General features: G+C 47.3%; 1 protein-coding gene and 1 long non-coding RNA gene across 2 annotated transcripts; one reads left to right on the forward strand and one right to left on the reverse strand.

Moving 5' to 3' along the window:
• Positions 1-295: 295 nt before the first annotated feature.
• Positions 296-3005, reverse strand: LOC117460012 (ferritin, middle subunit-like). Its single transcript, XM_034101216.2, has 4 exons — positions 2691-3005; positions 1861-2007; positions 709-834; positions 296-601 (listed from the first exon to the last, which is right to left on the reverse strand). The coding sequence occupies exons 1-4, from the start codon at positions 2790-2792 to the stop codon at positions 446-448; spliced, it is 531 nt and encodes a 176-aa protein (XP_033957107.1). The 5' UTR covers positions 2793-3005; the 3' UTR covers positions 296-445.
• A 7697-nt stretch (positions 3006-10702) lies between these two features.
• Positions 10703-11677, forward strand: LOC117459378 (uncharacterized). The gene is made up of 3 exons (XR_011644438.1): positions 10703-10768; positions 10848-11023; positions 11429-11677. It is a non-coding gene; the product is annotated as an uncharacterized lncRNA (long non-coding RNA).
• Positions 11678-23172: the final 11495 nt, after the last annotated feature.

Consider the following 23172-nt stretch of genomic DNA (forward strand, 5'->3'; position numbering starts at 1 on the left):
ACCTCAACCTATAAGTAACCTCGTAAGCCAAGCTACTGATGCTGGACAGGTTCTCAGTGGCTGCACAATAAACAGCAACAAACACATTCATGTAAATAAATAGCCAAATAGTGGATCAACGCTCTGTCTAATATGTTCGCTAGCCGTTGGAACCACGCCCCCTAGCTGTGATACAATGAGCATATACCACGACCTGAAGTGAGCTATTGCTTAAATGTACCATTCAAACCTAAAAGCTTACAAGGTTTAAAAGATACCTTCTCCTTTTAAAATGAGAAAAAGTCTCGAGACAGAATCCAGCTCAAAACGTTTATTCAGTCATCAGAGACTTCCATGTTAAAAGTGTCACAGGAGAGGAGGATTATGGGTAATGTAGTCAAACATGATCATCTACATATGATCAGATCAGGTGAACTCTGAGGATCAGCTGATCTGTCAGGTGAGTTCAGTTCTTCCCCCCCATGGTGTGCTTGTCGAACAGGTACTCGGCCATCTTGTTGGTGTTGGAGTCCATTCTGCTCAGATTAGCGATGAAGTCTCCGAGCTTCTTGATGGACTCGACCTGCTCGTTCAGGTAGTGAGTCTCCAGGAAGTCACACATCTGAGGAGGAGGAGAAGAGAGCAGACGTTAACAACTAAAGCTTCAGAGACGTTGAACCCCAGAGATCATCAGTGTGTAGTTCCTCATGTTCAGCAGGTGTTCCTCACATGAGGGTCGGCGTGGTCTGAGGCCAGTTTGTGCAGATCCAGCAGAGCCTGGTTCACGTTCTTCTCCAGCTGCAGAGCGGCCTGCATGGCCTCCAGACCCGAGCCCCACTCGTCTCGCTCTGGCTTCTGTAACGAGGGAGCACCACCAGTTAGAGGGGAGGGTACATAAAGCAAAGAGCCTCAGTCTTAGTCTTAAATAAGTGAGAAACATGTTTATTTTAAGACAGACTTAGGAACGCCACCACTAAGTTTGTCCCTTTATAATAACCCGTATGCACTTGCAGTCTACAACACTTCTCTTCATTTAAGCACACTAGTTTCTCATGTTTACATAAAAAGACATTTAAAAATATTTGTTTATGTACTTTTTTTTAATATGCATTTAATTATATTTTGTACTCGAGCCCAAAGCCTTATTCACAAGCCGCTGTATCAAGAATAAAAACCCTTTAAAGTACATTTAATCTATTAGACGACATGTCAATATACATACTAAGATTAGTCCTGTACAATAAAACAGGACGAGGTGCAAATGGGAATATTCTGTATTTTTCCAAGCCAAGCCTTTAATGCATCCATTAAAGTCAACGCCCTGTTGCATTATGGTACATATAGTTGGATAAATGACCCCCACCCTAAATAAGCTTTCTCACGGCGCTGCCAAGTCACCTGAGCCGAGAGCCAATGAAATCTGTGGCTTTAACGGCACAAGGATGTTGAGATTTAGGGTAAACATTTTTTACCAAAATAAGAGTATTTAAAGTCTTAATACTGCAGTTTAAGTTGTTCACGGTGTACTGAGTTCAACAGCCTCCGCTTCTTGTTTGTTTACAGAGCGTTGCATAAACAGGATGTGGGTGGATTGAGTGACTCAGCAGTTTATCTGGTAGACTATCTCAGGGTGCGTCGGACAGACATTTTGTTCCAACAGGCGCTCACCTTGACTAAAAGCTCTTTGAGCAGGTTCTCTCTCACTGACCCTGCTGTGATGTTACATGTTTGTGGTTCGTTGCTCGTGTGTCTTGATGTGTGTCTGGTGGTGTTACACATGGAGCTGCTGTGATGCAAGGAGCATTTCAGACTTGATCTGACCATTAAAGTATTATCGTATCGTAGACGTTCTGCAGACATGACGTCCTGACAGATATTTACCTTGATGTCCTGCAGGAAGATGCGTCCTCCTCGACTGTTCTGGAAGGTGAGCAGCTTGTCGGCGTGCTCCCGCTCCTCCTCGCTGTTCTCCTTGAAGAAGTGAGCGAAGCCGGGCAGGGCCACGTCGTCACGGGAGAAATAAAAGGCCTGCAGTCAGAGAACAGACCGGTCGTTACACACAGAACAGGTCGAGACAAACGGTCGTTATGAGCCGAGGGCAGACAGAAACATGAGTCATGATTTCAGGGTGGGGATAACAACCAGCATAAGCATGACTCAGCATTATGTGTACTGAATTGTGGACAGGGACGAGAACAGTCAGAAATGGAAGCAGTATTTAGATCCATAACTTAAGTAGAAGTACTATCATCTTAAAATACTAAAGTGGAATCTGATTAGATAAAGTCAGTAATACCCGTTCAGTCTGAGGTAGAAACAGAGGAGGGTCTGTAATCTAAAGACAGTTTAACAAAAGTGAGAATAATGTAGTCTGTAGCCTTTAGGTTATGCTAATGCATGTTAGCTTAAAACAGGGATTCTGTGATTTTATGAGGACATCTGTAAAACAATAGTCCGCTATCTTGTATTTGTACACCCTGCATCACCAGATTACTCCACGGTTATGGAGATAATGTTGTATTTGATTGGGTACCAAACAGTTAAACAGTTTTTAGTTTGTGTGTGTCCTTGGCTCTCTAGGCACTTGTGTTTTGCCCACCAGAGACGACGTGGTTCCCCTGTGACGTTCGCTTGTTTACTCATAATACACTTAAACAATTTAATACAGGCACACAATTAACATGTAACGGTGTAAGAAGAGTGTTTCTTACCATGGAGGTGTAGGAGTAGGAGGCGAACAGCTCCATGTTCAGCATTCGGTTAACGGCCGCCTCGCAGTCGCTGTGGTAGCTCTGTCTCACATGGGAATCCATCTCAACTGGCGTTTCTTCGCTGTTTTTCTTAACAAAACGGTACAAAAATAAAGCTTACGAAAACTCTTCGGAAGTGCAAATTGAAGCAGAGGTTTTTTCCTGTGTGTCCGGAATGGATTTAAGTGCGAATTCAGATAGAGATGAAAGAAAAGTTCCGTTCAAACACTGTTGAAGCAAGAACTGTTTCTTCCCGAGTGTGAAATGGCAGTTGAGTCGCTTCCTGTATTTATACCAGACGGGAGTCGTGGCGTCACTGCGCGTCTCCTCCAATCAGTGAGCTTTGGAGATCACGTGACGTTGACTAAGCATTCTCTCTTCAGACTGGTGACAATGACTCAGCCGTTTTGACATCAAGTTTATATACAGAAAATGTTATATACATATTTTTTATTATAATTAATTTCATTTTATTAATCTTTTTTTTTGCACATTTTTACGGAAGAGGATTAGGGCCACATGAATCATTTTTTGGGAGGATTTGAAAAAAAAACTTTTTTTTTCAGATCAGAAAAACTTTCTTTTTTTTGGAGGAAAGGGAGACATCCCTCAAATAACATTGAATAAATGAACAGGGGGAAGACCAAGATGCAGCCGTGCAAATATCTTCCACTGACATTCCTCCGTGCAACGCCGTGGAGGCGGAAATTCCTCTGGTGGAGTGCGCTTTGATATTCTCCGGGGGATCCACCCCCGAGGAGACATATGCCTGTGCCACCGCCTCACACAGCCAGTGTGACAGCCGTTGTGCAGACAGAGGTTGCCCGATCGAGCGCTCTCTATAATGCACAAACAGGCGCTGAGAACGGCACCATGCCGCCGTGCGCGCCACATAGCAGGCCAGTGCGCGCACCGGACAGAGGAGATGAGATGTGGCTTCTTCCTCCGTTTTATGAGGAGGTGGAAAAAACCCGTCCAGGGTGATCACTCTTGACCTAAAAGAGCTTGTGATGACCTTTGGCATAAAGGCTGGGTTAGGGCATAACACAGCCGAACTGCCATCCCCTTGGATCCGGAGGCATGACGGGGCCACAAAGAGAGCCGATAAATCACTCACCCTTTTCGCCGATGTTAGAGCCAAAAGCAGTACTACTTTAGCTGATAACATGTTGAGGGGAACCTGCTCTAAAGGTTCAAATGGGGCTTTGCTTAGTGCTCTTAACACCAAAGCCAAATCCCACTGAGGCGCCAGTGCGCGTGACACCGGTCTGAGTCTTCGTACCCCTTGCAGAAACCGTTTCGTCAGTGGGTGACTGAACACCGTCCCTGCTCCGAAACCCACGTGACAAGATGATATGGCAGCCGCATATACCTTGATTGTGCTGAACGCCAAATTCCTGTCCAACAACAGCTGGAGGAATGACAGCACGTGAGGCAGGGGGCACGTGATGGGGTCCAGGCTTCTTTCTACACACCAACGCTGGAATGCTGCCCACTTGGCTGTGTAGGACGCTCTGGTAGACGCGGCCCTGGCTCCCTGAATGGTGCGTACAACATCTTGAGAGAGACCCCACCTCTCTAAGTGTTCCCGCTCAGGGGCCATGCCCATAAGGGCTGGCCTATCACTGGGTGACTGTAGATCGCTCCCTCCACTTGTGAGAGAGCGTCCCCCCGCCACGGGATCTCCCATGGCCTGCCTGACAGCGTACGCTGTAGGCATGGAAACCAGGAAGCTCCCGTGCGTTCCGGGGCAATTAGGATCACTGACAGCCGCTCCTCCTGTACTCGGTCCAGGAGCCGAGGAATCAGCGGGACTGGGGGGAAGGCGTACAGCCGTCCCTTGGGCCATGGTCGATGTGCGAATGCGTCCACCCCCAGAGGGGGGTGGTCCCGCGCTGACAGGGAGAACCAGAGCGCGCATTGCGCGTTCCCGCGTGCGGCGAATAGATCCACCTCCGCCCTCCCGAACCGGCTCCAAACCTGGGCGATCAGCTCGGGATGGAGGCTCCAGTCTCCCTGGCGAGGACCTCCTCGGGACATGAGGTCTGCCCCTTTGTTCAGCTCTCCGGGCACATACAGTGCTCTGATGGAGAGCACGTGTGCGCGCGCCCAGATCAACAGCCGCCTGGCTGTGTTCAGGAGCTGCGCTGAGTGTACACCTCCCTGGCGATTGATGTAGGCTGCTGCGGCTCTGTTGTCTGTGCGAATCAACACATGCTGATTCCGCAGCAACGGTGCAAAATGTTGAATTACTCTCCGTACGGAGATTAATTCCAGCACATTTATGTGGAAAGACATGTGAGCCGGCCACTGTCCTCCCACTGCCTGCGTCATGCACGTTCCTCCCCACCCTGAGAGAGATGTGTCTGTGAACACCGAGGTGTGTGACGTAACTCTGCCCAGGGGAACCCCCTCTGACAGGACGTGGGGACTTTTCCAGTAGATTAAGTCTGAACCCACGGACAGAGGGATGACCACCATGCGCCTCTTCTGTCGTACGGGGTCGATGCGCATGCTGATGAACCACCTCTGCAGTCTCCTCATGTGCAGGAGACCCAGGGGAATCACCCCGTGACCTGCTGCCATCATGCCGAGCAGCCGCATCACGGAGAGTGACGTCACCACGCTGCGTGGTATGACACGTTGAAGGAGAGCTGTCAGCTTCTCCACTCTCTGCCGTGAGAGTCGTGCTCTCATGCGGGCTGAATTCAATTCCACTCCCAGGTAAATAATACTCTGGGAGGGAAGAGGACAGCTCTTTTTCCAGTTCATTATGAAACCCAGCTTTGCCAGATGCGATATGAGTTGTACCGTCTGTAAAGCTGCTTCCTCCCTGGAGCGAGCCAGCAGCAGCAGGTCGTCCAGGTAAAATAGTACTCTCATCCCTCCTCTGTGTAGCGGCCGTAGCGCCGTCTCTACACACTTTGAAAAAGTGCGAGGAGCCAGGGAATAACTGAACGGCAGACGGTTGTACTGGTACGATATTCCCTGGAATGAAAACCGCAGGAATTTCCTGTGTTGCGGGATGATGGGTACATGGAAGTAAGCATCCTTTAGGTCTATAGAGGTGAACCAGTCTCCCTGGTGAACACACTCTAGCACCTTTTTGACCGTCAGCATGTGAAAAGGCCTCTTCATTATTGCCTTGTTGAAAGCTGACAGGTCGAGGATGGGTCTCATTCCCCCCGTCTTTTTCGGGATAAGAAAATAGCGGGAGTAATACCCCTGATTTTCTTCCTCCCGGGGAACCCTGTAAATAGCCTCTTTCAACAGGAGTTCCCGTAGCTCTGCTTGGAGCGCAAGACACTGTTCTCGGGATGTTAGGCATGTCATCTGTATCCCGTTGAACTGTGGGGGGGGGAGAGGCGAACTGCAGGGTGTACCCTCTGCTGATCAGCCTGCTAATCCATCTGTCCATCAGACACACGCGCTGCCACTCCGAGAAACACTCTGAGAGCGGGCGCACATGCTCGAGATGTGTTGTGGTTGTCATGACGACGAGCCACGCCAAAGCCCTCGCTGCCGCTGCCCGTGAGGCAACCCAAGGTGGGCCTAGAGCGAAAGGGCTGTGAGGAAACCTCCACACGCTGCATTTCACTCCGCCTCTCATCATGACGCGCGAACACGCTCAGAGGATGGATGGGGGTGTGTGCAGTGATATCCACATGAGGCGTTACCACGGCGCTCATGGGCTTATTGTGACCGTGTGTAGGTGGCATATCTCGGACAGAGGAATGCCGCGAGGTCTGTGGTTTAATAACCGAAAAGTCATAACCATCAGACCTCTGCAGCGACTCCTGCTGCCTACTAATCAACAGATTGGAGGCAGCTGGTGTAGTTACTGTGCTCCGCAGCTTATTAATCGATAGATTAAATAGTGCAGGCTTTTGTAACGAACTCTGCTGGCTATTAACCGATAGGTCATAGGCAGCTGGTTCACCCAGGGTGGAGGATATGTGAAATACATTTGTAACTGATGACTCAGACAACATGTTGGGAAATAATCTTTTTTTATTTCCTTCACACTCCCCCCCAAACTGCTTTGCTTCTTCGGCGGCTCTCGTGGAGCAGACGCCGAACGGGAGTACCTCACTCCCTTCTTGCCCCCCCTCTCTGGTGGGGGGTTGGAGGCGCGGGACGGTGCCCTGGAGGCGCGGAACGGTGCCCCCGCCGCCGCTGACGGACGAGTCTGACGCCTCGGCTGTTGTGCGTGTCTGTCCGTCTGCCGCTGTGGCTGGGTTGGCTGCTGCTGATGCCGCTGAAGCCGTTGCGGCTTCCCCGCTGGCTGGAGCCAGCTGACGTGCTGGCGGATGTCCTCCGCTTGCGCCGATGCCGCCTTCATGGACTCGACCATGGCCAGGAACTGGGGTCCGAACAGCCCGTCCGAGCTGATCGGAGCGTCCAGCAGAACCTTCCCGGCTGGCTCTGTCACCGCTGCCTGCTGCAACCAAAGGTGGCGCTGGATCTGAGTCATCCAGGCCGTGATTCTAGCCTGGGAGACTGCCACGGCTGCGCACAGCGTGAGTGCCGTGCTGGCCGCCTTAGCGATCTCCTCTGCCTCCTCTGGAGCTACGGTGGTGGACCGTTCGACCAACGTCACCACCGAGTTGGTCAGCAACACGATGTTGTTCGCTGCTGCCGACGCCTGGAACGCACACTGGTGCGCCCGGTCAGCCTGGCGGGCGACATACTGGTCTTTGGGGGTGGCCAACATAGGGCGCCGTCCGGCGACCAAGTTGGCCTGTCTAACCCCGAAAAACGCTGTTAAACTCGGTTCCAGAAAAACCTCGCCCGTGAACCCCTCCACCTTAGTAAAGGGAACAAAGGTGGCCACCGGAGCCCTTAAGGTCCTCGGGTTCGCCGCTGCCCCTTCCTGGTAACGCCTAATGGCGGGGAAGCGCGGCCAGATAGGGTCAATGCTGCTCATCTGAACCCGGGAAAATACTCCGGCCATGTCATCCAGAGCCACCCTCTCCCGTCCTCGGGGAACGGGGAGGCCTCTGCATGCTGCTGCTTTGCTGATTATCTCCGGCAGCTCCAGCATAATGCCACCCAACGCCGGTAGCGCCGTGGACACGGAGAAGGGGAACACGTGCTCGGCCGCCACCTCTGACTCTCGCTCCGACCCCGTCTCCCCCGTCCGGGGAAAAGGGGGAAGGGGAGAGCCGCATGGCGAGCCATGGAGGGAGACGGGGTAGGAGTCGTCCGACTCCTGCCCCCCACTCGCCTCCAGAAACAGGTTGTCGTCCCTGTTCTGGATGGGCCAGTCGTCCTCCTCACCCGCAGCAGCTAGAGCGCCCGCCCTTTGCTTCCTGTCGGATGATGGGAGACGCACACAGTGAGAACATGCGATCTGCTGGCTGAGAGCCGCGTCCGCGTGCTCTGGCCCCAGGCAGGATGTGCATATCGGGTGTAAATCATAGCTCATGATATATCCTGTATTGCACGAAGGACACATGTGGATACGATCATTGCTGCTCATGATTTTTCTCGTGCTTCAGTACTGCTGGTTGCTGAAGAAAAGAGGGAGCAGATTGTCGGGCCACCTTCCTATTTATACCGGAAGGAGGCCCGAGGGTGGGGCCCACCTGGCGGGTGGGTGTGGACTACAAGTGTTTCAGTGCTGCGCGGGGGCGCAGAGGGATAACCCAATAGCCTTAGAGGGCGAAGCCATATACGAAATAGAATAGGGGTGCCCAACCTTTTTTGAACCGAGAGCTACTTTTAAAGTTGCCAGTCTGCCGAGATCTACCAGTCCAAATAGAGAGGCGTAGCCATTACTGACAGCCTACTACCAGGTAAATACACACTTCTACTTGTATAAAACTGACCTTTGTACGATTAATACTTCATAAAATACTGCAGATCCTTTATCTTACCTCTTTCTAATCTACACACATACAAATATCTAACTGAAGTTACACAACAGTGTTGTTGATACAGAGTTGGAGTTTATTCACACGTCACATACTACAGTGGGTGATGTTTTCAAGAAACATTGAACAGTGCTGCCACATATGACACAGGGAAAAAAGAAAATACTCTGAACCCACGCAATAGTCATCCGGATAGTGTCTGTAAAGACAGTAAAAATAAACATATTTATAACTAGTTTAGGTAGTTTGAGAGGTGTCTCTGTCCTGTCAGATTAGACTTCACTCACGCTTATGTCCATATCGAGAGAAAGATAAATAATCTGAATTCAGTGTGCAGTTTACTTTGACGCAGGGGTGAGCAGCAGAGGTGGGGAGAGGCGGGCTATTGCCTCATCATTATCAGAAAATTATCGTATAGGGCGTACACACGGAGCCGTTGGACCCCCCAGAGCGTTGCGTGTGCCGTTCTATCCACCTTGGGACCTGTTATCGTTTCCGCAGTCGTTTAGTGCCGTATTCGGTCGTCCTCGGGTGGCCGAACGGTCTATATGACACTAAACAGTAACGCAAACGACCGTTTTCGTCCTCGTGTGGCCGGGACCTTAGTGCGTCACCACCTTCAAAAAACTCACAAAAACTCACCTCTTCAATCTGGCTTTTAATGTGTGATTGTTTTTGTATTATTTAACTTTAACTATATATTTATTTGTTATTCCTTCCTTTTCTTTTCCCTTCACTATATCTGTAAAGCCTCTTTGAGCACCTGTAAAAGCGCTAACAAATTAAATCTATTATTATTATTATTATTATTATTATTATATTTGACCTCCTCATTCTCTGTTTGATACAATTCAACTTTATTCTAGAACAGAATACAAATGAAGTGAAAGAATGAACTAAACGTTATCATAATGTCTGCGTGGTACTCACGTAGGTTTAATTTATACAAATTGATACCTTGGCAATGTAAATGGTGGCCAGATTTGTGCTTTTCCTGTCATGATGGATCATTTAAAGGTAACCTTGATTTGAAGTTCCGCATATTGTTTTATCCTATATGATTTGACATGCTCATATAAGTATTCAGATGCATCACATATAGGGTATGTATGACACATAATAACACAAATAGCATGAGGTAACTGATCATTTTAAAGTAAAAAAAAGTGTGCAGCGGGAGAGTAGTATGATAAAAGTCAAGGTAAGTGTATACTTAATATATGCCATAATAATATCATATAATAACAATTATTTTTGTTTAGGAGTGGGAAGAGGAGTTGTGACCTTGTCTCATTTCCTTGGTGATGATGAAGATCAGGAAAAAGAGGAAGATGATCAAGACAGTGTTGAAACCATAGACTGTATATATAAAGTTGGAAACGCTGTCAGCGCTGTATGGAGAAAAACAACTCTCCTGATAACCTCATGGATAAAGAATACTTCAGAGAAACTCCTGAATGTCTCAATTCCAAGAGTAAGACTTTTACAAGGGATACAGTAAGTAAGACTACAACTTATATCATTTCATAAAACTAACTCTTGGTTGGTGTAGTTTCACGATAGACACCAAATGCCAACGTAAATCCGGTATGTACTCAGAAGAATGGGCTTGATCTATCTGGGCTCTAATAACAATAACTACAAAACCTTTCTACGTTATGCATCATAGGAAGGAACATGTCTACCAGGAACTAACTTGCTTGCAACAACCTAGATATTTAAGGCACTACCAGCTTTACTTTTGAAATCATGTTAAAAATGTTAAACCTAATTGTTCCCCATTACTCAAATATAAACGCACGGTTTGCTACGTTTTGATTGAATTCAGATGTTGTTGTTTCAGTGATAGGGTTTCAAATGTACTTTTAATGTTATTTTAAAGCAATTTAAAGTGAAAGTTTGTTCATGTAAAATAAATGGCCTTGCATTGCCTCTTGTTTTATTATTTATTTTAGGCTGAAGACTTGTCTGCAGAATTGGTCAAATACACTGGAAGTGAGTCAAAAGAGGAAGAGGACTAGAGGCGGGAAGAAGTGCTATTGGCCACTGGTGAAGTGTGTGACTGTCAGGGTGCCGAAGAAGGGTCTTCTCCAGCACGTCACACTTGTGGATCTTCCTGGAAACCGGGATCGTAACAAGAGCAGAGACCCGATGTGGAAAAAGGTGATTTATCCACACGCAATGCGGATCATTGTGGAACACTGACAATCTAACCATTATTATTTGCTGTATTCCCCTCCAGGTTGTTGGAAGTTGTTCTACTGTGTGGATTGTGGCTGAGACCAATCGAGCAGCTTCTGAAAAAGAGTCCTGGGCGGTCCTGGAAGAATCCTGCAGCCTCATGGGAAATGGTGGCGAGTGTCAGCAGATTCATTTGATCTGCACCAAGTCTGATAGTCTTGGAGGTTCAGATGATCAGTAAGTGGTTTCAGATGCCAAAAGTACAGTTAAATGTACCATCCAATTTAGACACTGACGCTTGAGACGGAGATGGCCAAGAGGAGAAACCATGGAAACATTGATTACGCTTACAGGCACATCAGTATCCTGGTTTGGATGGTATTCAGGGAGAAACCAGGGTATTCACGATCACAACAGTATCCGTGTTTCTAACATGTCTGCATGTGTGTCTTGATTCCTCAACATCTCAGCCATTTCTTTCTGTCCTAATGTTGTTGCATCACAAACACTTTGTGATGCTGGATGAAGCTACTCCATGTGATCATTGGTCATTGAAAGCAAGATGGAGATGCGTAGTGATATAATATCCTGCAATGTATATGCAGTTCATGTCATTCTTCAAATACAAATATGTTCATATAGGTCAGCAGCTGATGTTCGTGCTCTGATACTAAAACAAAACGAGCAAGCCAAGATAGACGTGAAGGTAGAATTCAGCAAACTGAAAGACGTTAAGGTGAGTTATATTGAATACAAAAACACAAATATTGTCCAAAACGGCAAACCTGCTTTGATATCGAAACCCTTTATTTTTGTAGAAACAATTCAGTGAGGAATGTTTCAAATCAAGTTTTATTTATAGCACATTTATAAACGATGTTTGGTGGAGCCAAAGTGCTGTACATATAATAAAATTAGCCTACAGTAGAGACACTTTACAGCAAATACAACAGCACAGATTGTTCAGAATATCAGTATGAGAAAAACGACACCCTCTGTCCTTAGACCCTCTGTCCTCAGACCCTCTGTCCTCAGACCCTCTGTCCTTATACCCTCTGTCCTCAGACCCTCTGTCCTTAGACCCTCTGTCCTTAGACCCTCTGTCCTCAGACCCTCTGTCCTTATACCCTCTGTCCTCAGACCCTCTGTCCTTAGGCAAGACAAGGCAAGTTTATTTATATAGCACTTTTCAACGCAAGGCAATTTACAAAAAATTAAAGACATTAAGCATTAAAAAAGAAAAGCTAATAAAATAAACATTAAAAGGAAAAAGTACATGGATAAAAGTTACAGTGCAGTCTAAGATATGAATAGTTCAATTAAAAGCAGCGGCAAAAAGAAAAGTCTTCAGCCTGGATTTAAAAGTAGTCAGAGTTGCAGCGGACCTGCAGGTTTCTGGGAGTTTGTTCCAGATATTTGGAGCATAATAACTGAACGCTGCTTCTCCATGTTTAGTTCTGACTCTGGGGACAGAAAGCTGACCAGTCCCTGAAGACCTGAGAGATCTGGATGGTTCATCATTTAGCAGGAGGTCAGACATGTACTTTGGGCCTAAACCATTCAGTGCTTTATAAACCAGCAGCAGTATTTTGAAATTAGACCTTAGACCCTCTGTTCTTAGACCCTCTGTCCTCAGACCCTCTGTCCTTAGACCCTCTGTCCTCAGACCCTCTATCCTTAGACCCTCACATCGTACAAGGAAACACTTCCAGAGAAACCCCACAGTTTAAGGGGAACATGGGAGAAACCTCAGGGAGAGCAACAGAGGAGGGATCCCTCTCCAGGACGGACAGACTGCAATAGATGCCGTGTGTAAATCCAAGAGATAATACATTTTACAGCATATAGACCGAATATTAGGAAATGCATGTGTCTGTAATGAGAAGATGAATCCACGAGGATGTCAGCGACAGTCCTGTGGGAGCCATCAGGGAAGCAGCATGACGAGACCCAAGGCAGGACCGCAGAGACAGGTTCAGCCACGACCCGAAGTCCACGACTTAATCCAGAACTCAGGATAGAGGATCCAAGACACAGGACTACAGCAAGAGGATCAGCCTCAACTCCGGATCCCGGCGTAGATATAGATACAAGACAAGAACAAAGATGTGGCTGGGTTAATCGGAACAAGAGAATACACAGACACAGACAGAGAGGGGAAAGGTCATTGGATAAAAGTTATTCTTGATAACCCTCTAGAAAGATCTCATGAACTTCCCCACTCAATCTATCAAGACCCGAGCAGTTCTATTAGAAGTCCAAGGTAAAGGGCTTTGTGGACTTAATCCATGACAAACTGGAGTTGAGACCAGGAGGCGGAGTCGCAGTCTTACACGCTTCTCTGCGCTCTCTCCTAGGCAGTCATCCATAGGAATCCCGAACCCAATAAAATACCCAATATTAGCGGTGTGTGTGTCTGCCCAAGGACAATTTAAGGTAAAACCTAATAGAGGTGTCATACATAATAACCTAATAAAAGTAAATGTAACAACTACTACAGTGCAACAAAACAGGAAGATTAAATGTGGTCTCTTAAACATAAGATCTCTAGCATCTAAAGCAATATTGGTAAATGATTTAATATCAGAATATAATATTGATATATGCTGTGTCACTGAAACTTGGTTGAGACATGTGTCAGCATAAATGAGGCCACTCCACCCAGCCATATCAACACTCATATTGCTCGAGGCACGGGCCGAGGAGGTGGAGTTGCAGCAATCTTTGACTCAAGTTTACTTATCAATACTAAACCAAAATTAAATTATACCTCCTTTGAAAGCCTCGTTTTTAGTCTTACGCATCCGACCTGGAAAACTTTGCAGCCAATCTTATTTGTTACAGTGTATCGTGCACCAGGTCTTTATTCAGAATTCTTATCAGAATTCTCTGAGTTTTTATCAACTTTGGTTCTTAAAACAGACAAAGTAATTATCGTAGGTGACTTTAATATTCATGTTGACGATGATAAAAATAGCCTTACTGTTGCATTTAACTCTATATTAGATTCTGTTGGTTTCTGTCAGAGTGTAAATAAACCAACCCACTGTTATAATCACACTCTCGACCTTGTTCTGACTTATGGTATTGAAATTGAGCAACTATTAGTCGAACCGCATAATCCTGCTTTATCCGACCATTTCTTAGTAACTTTTTTAGTACTATTACGAGACTACAAAGCATTAGTCAAAAGCTCTTGCAGCAGAAACCTATCTGTTAGTGCTATAGCCACATTTAAGGAAGAGATTGTTATGATTCTGTTTAGTTGTATTTTTGTTGTGTGCTTTTGTGTGCTATTTCCTGTCTCACCCCTCTCTTCTCTGTTTTCCACTGCAGGGCTGGTGCAGGGCTCCTCCCAGTAGCAGACGAGGCACACCTGTTTCCACTCACCTCTTTACCTGTAGATATAAAAGCCCAGTCCTCATGCCACTTCCCTGCCAGATAATTCCTCTGTGTTTCGACCCTCCGGTGTGTCTCGCTGCTCTCCTCGTTGTTTGGATTATTGTTTGGATTTTTGCCAGCCAACTTCCTGACTCCACTGCCGTATTTTTTGTTCTCTGCTTGAATAAAGCTTTTTGTTTATCGACCATCTCTCTCCAGTCTTTTGCTTTGGGGTCCAAAATCCTATAGGCCGTAACAGAGATTCCACCAATACTTAACTCGATAGCATGTCTGAATGTAGGGGAGGAAACTTATACAAAATGTACACCACCCCAAATTGATCATATTGTTGATAGTGCTATAGATGCGCTGCGAATAAAATTAGACTCTGTTGCTCCTTTGAAAAAGAAGAAAATAAAACAACATAGCATAATGCCGAAACCCGCAAAATAAAGCAAAAGTCTAGACAACTTGAAAGGATATGGCGTTCCACTAAACTTGAAGAATCTCGTTTAATTTGGCATATTACTCTCAATGAATATAAGAAAGCACTGCGTAAAGCGAGAGCAGCCTACTACTCTTCATTAATAGATGAGAATAAGAATAATGCAAGATTTCTTTTCAGCACTGTAGCCAGGCTGACAGAGAGCCACAGCTCCATTGAGCCTTCTATTCCCATAGCACTCAGTAGTAATGATTTGATGTGCTTTTTTAACGATAAAATTGTTACTCTTAGAAACAAAATTAATGACCTCTTGCCTTTGACCAGTATAGTGTTATCAACAGCTCCCGGAAACGTAAGTTCTAATATTACACGAGATAGTAAACTAGAATGCTTTTCAGCCATAAACCTTGAACAATTACATTCAATGATTCTCTCTTCTAAACCATCAACGTGGATGTTAGACCCAATTCCAACTAAGCTGTTGAAGGAAGTTTTCCCATTAATTAGCACTTCTTTATTAAATATTATGAATATGTCTTTATTATCAGGCTATGTTCCACAATCATTCAAAGTAGCAGTGATAAAACCGCTTCTTAAAAAGCACAACCTCGATCCAGAGGTTTTAGCCAACTATAGACCTATTTCTAATCTTCCGTTCCTCTCAAAAATTCTTGAGAAAGCGGTCGCAAAACAGTTGTGTGATTACTTAAAAAACAATGATTTATTTGAAGATTTTCAGTCTGGCTTTAGAACACATCATAGCACAGAGACAGCTCTGGTTAAAGTCACAAATGACATTCTAATAGCCTCAGACAAGGGACTTGTCTCTATTCTTGTTTTGCTCGATCTCAGTGCTGCATTTGATACTATCGACCATGATATCCTATTGCAAAGACTAGAGCACTTAGTTGGCATACAGGGAACTGCTTTAGGCTGGTTTAGGTCCTATCTATCTGAACGCTCTCAGTTTGTACGTGTTAACGATGAATCTTCCACACAAACCAAAGTTAGCCATGGAGTGCCACAGGGCTCAGTGCACGGACCTATTTTGTTCACATTATATATGCTTCCGTTAGGCAATATTATAAGGAATCATTCTGTAAACTTTCATTGTTATGCGGATGATACTCAACTATATTTATCAATCAAGCCTGATGAAATTAATCATCTAAATAAAATTCAAGACTGCCTTAAGGACTTAAAAACGTGGATGACCTTAAACTTTTTGATGTTAAACACGACCAAAACTGAAGTTATTGTACTTGGCCCGAAGAATCTACGAAACAAATTATCTAAAGATATACTAACTATGGATGGCATTAATTTGGCCTCCAATGAGACTGTAAGGAATCTTGGTGTTATATTTGATCAGGATTTATTCTTTAACACCCACATAAAATCAATTTCAAGGACCGCCTACTTCCATCTACGTAACATTGCAAAAATCAGGCATATCTTGCCTCAAAACGATGCAGAGAAACTAGTCCATGCATTTGTTACTTCTAGGCTGGATTATTGTAACTCTTTATTATCAGGGAGTACCAAGAAGTCAGTCAAGTCGCTTCAGCTGATTCAAAATGCTGCGGCTCGTGTACTAACCAGAGTTAGGAAAAGGGACCACATTACTCCTGTTCTGGCTGCCTTACACTGGCTCCCTATAGAACACAGGATAGAATTTAAAATTCTTCTTCTCGCCTACAAAGCCCTTAATGGGCAGGCGCCATCTTACCTTAAATAACTCATTATACCCTACTGTCCTACTAGGGCATTGCGTTCCAAGAATGCAGGGTTGTTGGTTGTTCCTAGAATCTCTAAAAGTACAATGGGAGCCAGAGCCTTTTCTTATCAAGCTCCACATTTGTGGAATCAGCTTCCAGTTTGTGTTCTGGCGGCAGACACCCTATCCGTTTTTAAGAGTGCGCTTAAGACCTTCCTTTTTGATAAAGCTTATAGTTAGGGCTGATTAGATTCAGCCCCTAGTTTTGCTGATATAGGCTTAGTTTGTCGGGGGACATCTTACTTCTTCCTTCTCTCTGTCTATACCTGTGTACTCTCATGTTCCGATTAACCCAGCTTCCCCAAATGTCTTTCTTTTTGGTGTCTATATACGCTGGGATCCGGAGTCATGGATGATCCTGCGGTCCTGTGTCCTGGATCGCGAGCGCTGGATCTTGAGTCGTGGCTGTGGTCCTGGATCATCGGTCCTGGATGGATATCTTCGTGGACTCATCTTCCTATTATACACACATGCATTTCCAAACATTTGGACTACCTATGTTGCAAATGTATTATCTTTTCAATTTACACACGGCATCTATTGCACGTCTGTCCGTCCTGGGAGAGGGATCCCTCCTCTGTTGCTCTCCCTGAGGTTTCTCCCATTTTTCCCTTTAAACTGGGTTTTCTTCGGAAGTTTTTCCTTGTACGATGTGAGGGTCTAAGGACAGAGGGTGTCGTATTGTCATACTGATATTCTGTACACACTGTGAAGACCACTGAGACAAATGTAACATTTGTGATATTGGGCTATATAAATAAACATTGATTGATTGATTGATTTATAAAGGTACAGGCCGGCGCATACCGCTCATGGAATCCCTCACCATATGAACTCTGACCCCTCAAGTGTATGAAAGAACAGCCAGAAACAGAGGAAGAGAGGCAGAACGTGACTACGTGATGCATTCTCCTAAATATTAAACGAGTAAGAGGTGAAGAAACACAAAGCCATCATGCTTCCCCTTAGAATAGGGTGGAAATTATGAAGACCCAAATTATGAAGAGGGACAACAGTGAAAAGGCCCAACGTGTCCAACGTACTAGCACTCTCCAAAGAGACAGAAAGTCAAAGTATACGCCGAGAGGCACAACGTGACTACGTAAATGCACTCTCCCGTATAAATGAGTTCAAGGGAAAGGGGGTGAAAAACTAAACTAATCAAAAGCAGGAAGTAGAGAGGCCTAAATGCCCTCTCCTAGATTCAGTTAAAGGAAAGAACTGGGGAACAAACAAGTACAGGAGGAAAGGCCCAATGAGTCAACGTCAACACACTCTCCTGGAATAGTTCAAGGTAAACGGGGTAGGAAGCCATAAGTGCCCACTACCCTTCTGTGAAGAAAGAGGGGATCTGCAATGGCTGGAAACTCAGAATTAAAGAGGTAGAAGATCCAGACACTGTCATGACAACAGTCAACATATATAAGAGTGCAGGGGAACTTCACACAATTTGGGCTGGACTTTCTCCTTATAAAGGAACGGGCCCAACAGGAGAAATCTGCCCCCACTGAGAACAACCACACCCTGCCAGAGACGGACACCACCCCCACTTCTGGCTGCCCCACTGCTGAACCTGAGGAGGGACAACCCGCCGGCACAGAACAGGCCCAGGACCCCCAGCTGAACCACACCATCACTGACCTGAAGGTGAAGTTCACAGAGTGGGAGAGAGAGCTCGTACAGTTGCGAGAGCTGATCAGCCAACAGCCAACCCAGGACACCACGGTCCAGGGGGACTCGTCTGCCATCAGCACAGAGCTCACCAAGCTGAGGCAGGACAGAGACAGCCACAGGAGAGAGCTGTCCACCGTGAGGACTGAGGTGCGAGAGCTGCAGCAGGACAGAGAGAGTCACATGGCACGGCTGGCCGCTCTGACAGAGGAGGTGAGGGAGCTGAGAGAGGAGGGACAGAGCTACAGGAGAGAACTGACTGCTCTATCTGAGGAGCTTCAGGAGACAGAGAGAGTTGCACAGGCCCTGAAAGAGCAGCTGGACTCACACCCAGACCACAACCAGAACCCTGTGGCCCCCATTGAGAGCAGCCAGAACCCTCCGACTCAGCAGCCACCCTCTACCCCCAGCTCCATCTCTAGCCCACAGGCTAACCCAACTCCCAGATCTCCCCCCATCACACAGATGAACACCACCCCTAGCCCACAGACTAACACCACCCCTCATCCTTCCAGACCAGCACAGCAGAGAGGAAAGCCAGACATTGTCATCCTCATCGACTCCAATGGCAAATTCATTGATGAAAAGAAACTTTTCCCCACCCACACAGTGGCTAAAATCTGGTGTCCAAACACCCAACATGCCATGGACCTGCTGTCAGAGGAGCAGCTGGGATCCCCAAGCCACATCATCATCCACACTGGCTCCAACGACCTGAGGAGCCAGCAGGAGAGAGTGTCAGAGTCACTCAGAGGAGTGATGGAGAAAGCCTCCACCACCTTCCCCAACAGCAGAGTGGTCATGTCAACCCTGCTACCAAGGAAAGACCTCCACCCCGACACCATCCACTGGATCAACAGCAACATGTCCAGAGACTGTATCCTGAGGCCCAACGTCCACCTGGCCCACCACAGATATCAACTGTCTATACGACCAAGTCCATCTGTATAAAAATACAGTCCCCATCTTCGCCCGGACACTGAAAGACGTCGCTCTCAATAGAGACCAATCCACACCACAAGGAGCAGCCCGGCCCAAAACCCCCTTAGACCAGAAAGGCACCCCACTGGACCACCACCCAGACAACACCCATGGAGACAAGATCATCCTCATCTTCTTCTACACCATGACCCACTAAGATCCCACCAGGGCAACTATGATTACCCTCAAACAAGGCCAGAACCACTCCTGTCCCCAGGGGTCCTACCCCAACCACAGCGACGGAAGCTACACCCTGACCCACTGAGTTATGCTCAGGCAGTGAAGAGAACAGCAGGCCCAACCCTTACCACCACCACCCATTAATGCAATCCAGATCATTTATTATTTCATGTTGGAATGTCCAGGGTCTGAGGTCCTCTGCTTTTGGCCTTAAGAGCAGGACCCCAGACTTCACCAAAGAGTCAGGAGATGTCCGGGGTCTGAGGTCCTCTGCTTTTGGCCTTAAGAGCAGGACCCCAGACTTCACCAAAGAGTCAGGAGATGTCCGGGGTCTGAGGTCCTCTGCTTTTGGCCTTAAGAGCAGGACCCCAGACTTCACCAAAGAGTTAGGAGATGCAGATGTGATGGTTTTACAGGAGACCTGGAGTAGAGGAGACATGTCCACTGGTTGTCCCTTAGGCTATAGAGAGATAGTGTTCCCATCCACCAAACTCAAAGGAGTGACCCAGGGCAGGGATTCAGGAGGATGCTCATTTGGTACAAGGAGAAACTTGTACACTCAATAGAGCTCATCAAAAAAGGCACATTTTCAATTTGGCTCAAAATAAAAAGAGAGGTGGTCGCCATGGATAAAGATATGTTCATGTGTACAGCATATATCCCTCCATCAGAATCACCTTATTATAGTGAAAATAGTTTCTCCATTCTTGAAGATGAGATCAATCAGTACCAGGCCCAGGGAAGTGTACTGATCTGTGGGGACCTTAATGCCAGGACAGGTATATAACCAGATTCTATTAGCCCACAGGGAGACAAACATATACCTGGCCAAATCAGCATTCCCCTCCCTTCACATCCCCACAGGAACAACTTTGACAAAACTGTCAACAAAAGCGGGCGGCAACAACTGCAGCTGTGCCGAACGCAGGGCCTGTACATTGTTAACGGTCGGCTTCGAGGGGACTCCTTTGGTCACTACACACACAGCTCTCCTCTTGGCAATAGCTCAGTAGATTATAGCATCACAGACCTCGACCCCTTCTGTCTGAGGGCGTTCACAGTCAGCCCCCTAACACCCTTATCTGATCATAGTAAAATTACACTCTACATTAAGAAGACAGTAACAGACCCTCACACAACAGAACCCAGTAAACTGAACTATTCCAAACAACCTTATAGATGGACAAACAATAGCAAGGACGAGTACCAGAAAGCAATCAGACATCAAACAATTCAATCTCAATTAGACAATTTTCTATCCACCCCGTATCCCCACAGTAACGATGGCCTGAATCAGGCTGTGTGGCACCTTAACAGCCCACCCCGTATCCCCACAGTAACGATGGCCTGAATCAGGCTGTGTGGGACATTAACAGCCCATCCTGTATCCCCACAGTAACGATGGCCTGAATTAGGCTGTGTGGGACATTAACAGCCCACCCTGTATCCCCACAGTAAAGATGGCCTGAATCAGGCTGTAATAATAATAATAATAAATTGGATTTATATAGCGCTTTTATAATACCCAAAGACGCTTTACAATATGAGGGGGGGGGGTAGATAGACTGGGGCAGGTAGACAACAGACTAAGAAAAAACAACAAAAACGACAAAACAAAACACAGTGGCAGTCAGGAGGAGGTCGAAAATGAGTGGGGGGGTGTTTTACGGATAGAGAGAGGTGAAAAGATGGGTTTTGAGGCGGGACTGGAACAGAGTGAGGGACTCGGACTCACAGAGGTCTTGGGGGAGGGAGTTCCAGAGTTTTGGGGCGGCCACAGAGAAGGCTCTGTCTCCAAAGCTCCGGAGATTGGCAGTGGGGTTGGAAAGCAGGCCGGCCGAGGTGGATCTGAGGGTCCGGGGAGGATGGTAGGGGATGAGAAGGTCAGTGAGGTACGGGGGGGCCAGATGGTGGAGGGCTTTATAGGTAAGGACCAGGAGTTTGTAGTTGATGCGGTGAGTAACGGGAAGCCAGTGTAGTTCTTTGAGGACCGGGGTGATATGGTGCCATGATTTAGTGTGGGTGAGAAGTCTGGCGGCTGCGTTCTGAACACGCTGGAGTCTACTGAGGGAGGTGGAGCTGATGCCGTATAGGAGGGAGTTACAGTAGTCGAGGCGGGAGGAGATGAAGGCGTGAATGAGTCGCTCAGCTGCGGGGCGGGTGAGATAGGGACGGATTTTGGCAATGTTGCGGAGATGGAAAAATGCGATTTTGACAACTTGGCGGATGTGGGAGTCAAGGGAGAGGGTGGGATCGAATATAACCCTGAGGTTGCGTGCCTGGGTTGAGGGGGAAACAGGGGTGCCATCGATGGTCAGTGTGAGGTTGGGGGTTTTACTGAGGGTGGATTTGGAGCCGATGAGGAGGAGTTCAGTTTTATTGCTGTTGAGTTTAAGAAAGTTTTTTTGCATCCAGGATTTCAAGTCAGTCAGACAGGATTCAATGTGGGTGATGGGGGGGGTTATGGAGGGATTTGGTGCTGAGGTAGATTTGAGTGTCATCGGCGTAGCAGTGGAAGTCCAGGTTGTAGTAGCGGAGAATCTGACCAAGGGGGAGGATGTAGATGATGAAGAGGAGGGGGCCGAGTACTGAGCCTTGGGGAACACCTTGGGTGACTGTAGCGGTGGCAGAGGAGTGGTTGTTGAGGGAGATGAAGTGGGATCTGTCGGAGAGATATGACTGGAGCCACCTGAGTGCAGTACCTTCGATACCGATGTCTTGGAGTCGGGTGAGCAGGATGTTGTGGCTCACGGTATCAAAGGCTGCACTCAGGTCGAGGAGGATGAGGATGTTGAGGGAACCGGTGTCAGCAGAGGTGAGGAGGTCATTGAGGACCCTGACGAGTGCCGTTTCTGTGCTGTGATGGGGACGAAAACCAGACTGAAGGGGTTCGAAGAGGTGATTTGATTGAAGATGGCGGTGAAGTTGTTTGGAGATGATGCGTTCTATTGTTTTGGAGAGAAAGGGGAGGTTGGAGATGGGGCGGTAATTACTGAGGGATGAGGGATCCAGACCGGGTTTTTTAAGGATGGGAGTGACAGCAGCAGTTTTAAAGGCAGAGGGAACGGTTCCTTGGGACAGGGAGGAGTTGAAGAGGTTGACAAGGTAGGGGCAGAGGACGGGGAGGCAGGACTTCAGTAGAGGGGTGGGAAGAGGGTCAAGGGAGCAGGTAGTGGGTTTGGAGGAGCTGATCAGATTGAGAATTTCAGAGGGGGAGACCAGAGTGAACTGGGAGAGGCGGCCGTGGGGAGGGGGAGTCGGGAGGTCAGGGGAGAAGGAGGGAGAGATTGGAGAAGCGGATAGGGAGAGATTAATGGCAGTGATTTTGTCCGAGAAAAACTGGAGGAATGAACTGCATAAGGTGGAAGTGGAGGAAGTGAGGGTGTCGGCACGGGGTTTGAGGAGCTTGTTGACGGTGGAGAAGAGGGTCCTGGGGTTGCGGGAGGGGTCGGTGAAGATGTTGGAGAGGTAAGCTGATTTTGCGGCAGTGAGGTGGTGTGTAGGTGGTGAGATGAAGTTTGTAGGATTGGTGGTGAACTGTGAGGGATGATTTTTTTGTTAAGCGTTCAAGCTGACGGCCGGTTTGTTTCATTCTACGGAGTGCAGGGGTGAACCAGGGAGACGAGGTTGTAAAGGTGACAGTTTTCCTTTTGAGGGGGGCCAGGCTGTTGAGGGAGGTGAGAAGGGTGGAGTTGAGGTGATTGAGTAGGTCATCAGGTGTGCTGAGGTTCGAGTCCAGGGGGAGAGTAGAGGATAGCAGGTGGGATAGGTGCTGGGGATCGACAGAGCGTAGGTTACGGAAGGTGATGTTCCTGGAAGGGGGGGGGGTAGCGGACAGGGGAGGTGATGGCGAACTGTATAAGTTTGTGGTCAGAGAGGGGAAAGGGGCAGGGGTGGAGGTCGAGTAATGGGAGGTTGGTGGAGCAGACAAGGTCAAGGATGTGTCCTTTA

Source organism: Pseudochaenichthys georgianus, chromosome 15 (assembly GCF_902827115.2).
Source record: "Pseudochaenichthys georgianus chromosome 15, fPseGeo1.2, whole genome shotgun sequence".
NCBI classification, from domain to species: Eukaryota; Metazoa; Chordata; class Actinopteri; order Perciformes; family Channichthyidae; genus Pseudochaenichthys; species Pseudochaenichthys georgianus.

What these genes read in the sequence shown, in the direction of transcription:
- LOC117460012 (XM_034101216.2), bottom strand. Translation starts at nt 2,792, where the DNA reads ATGGATTCCCATGTGAGACAGAGCTACCACAGCGACTGCGAGGCGGCC. An exon ending in CCTACTCCTACACCTCCATG is followed by an intron (nt 2,008 to 2,690) that starts GTAAGAAACACT and finishes CTCTGACTGCAG; the next exon opens with GCCTTTTATTTCTCCCGTGA. An exon ending in TCTTCCTGCAGGACATCAAG is followed by an intron (nt 835 to 1,860) that starts GTAAATATCTGT and finishes CCCTCGTTACAG; the next exon opens with AAGCCAGAGCGAGACGAGTG.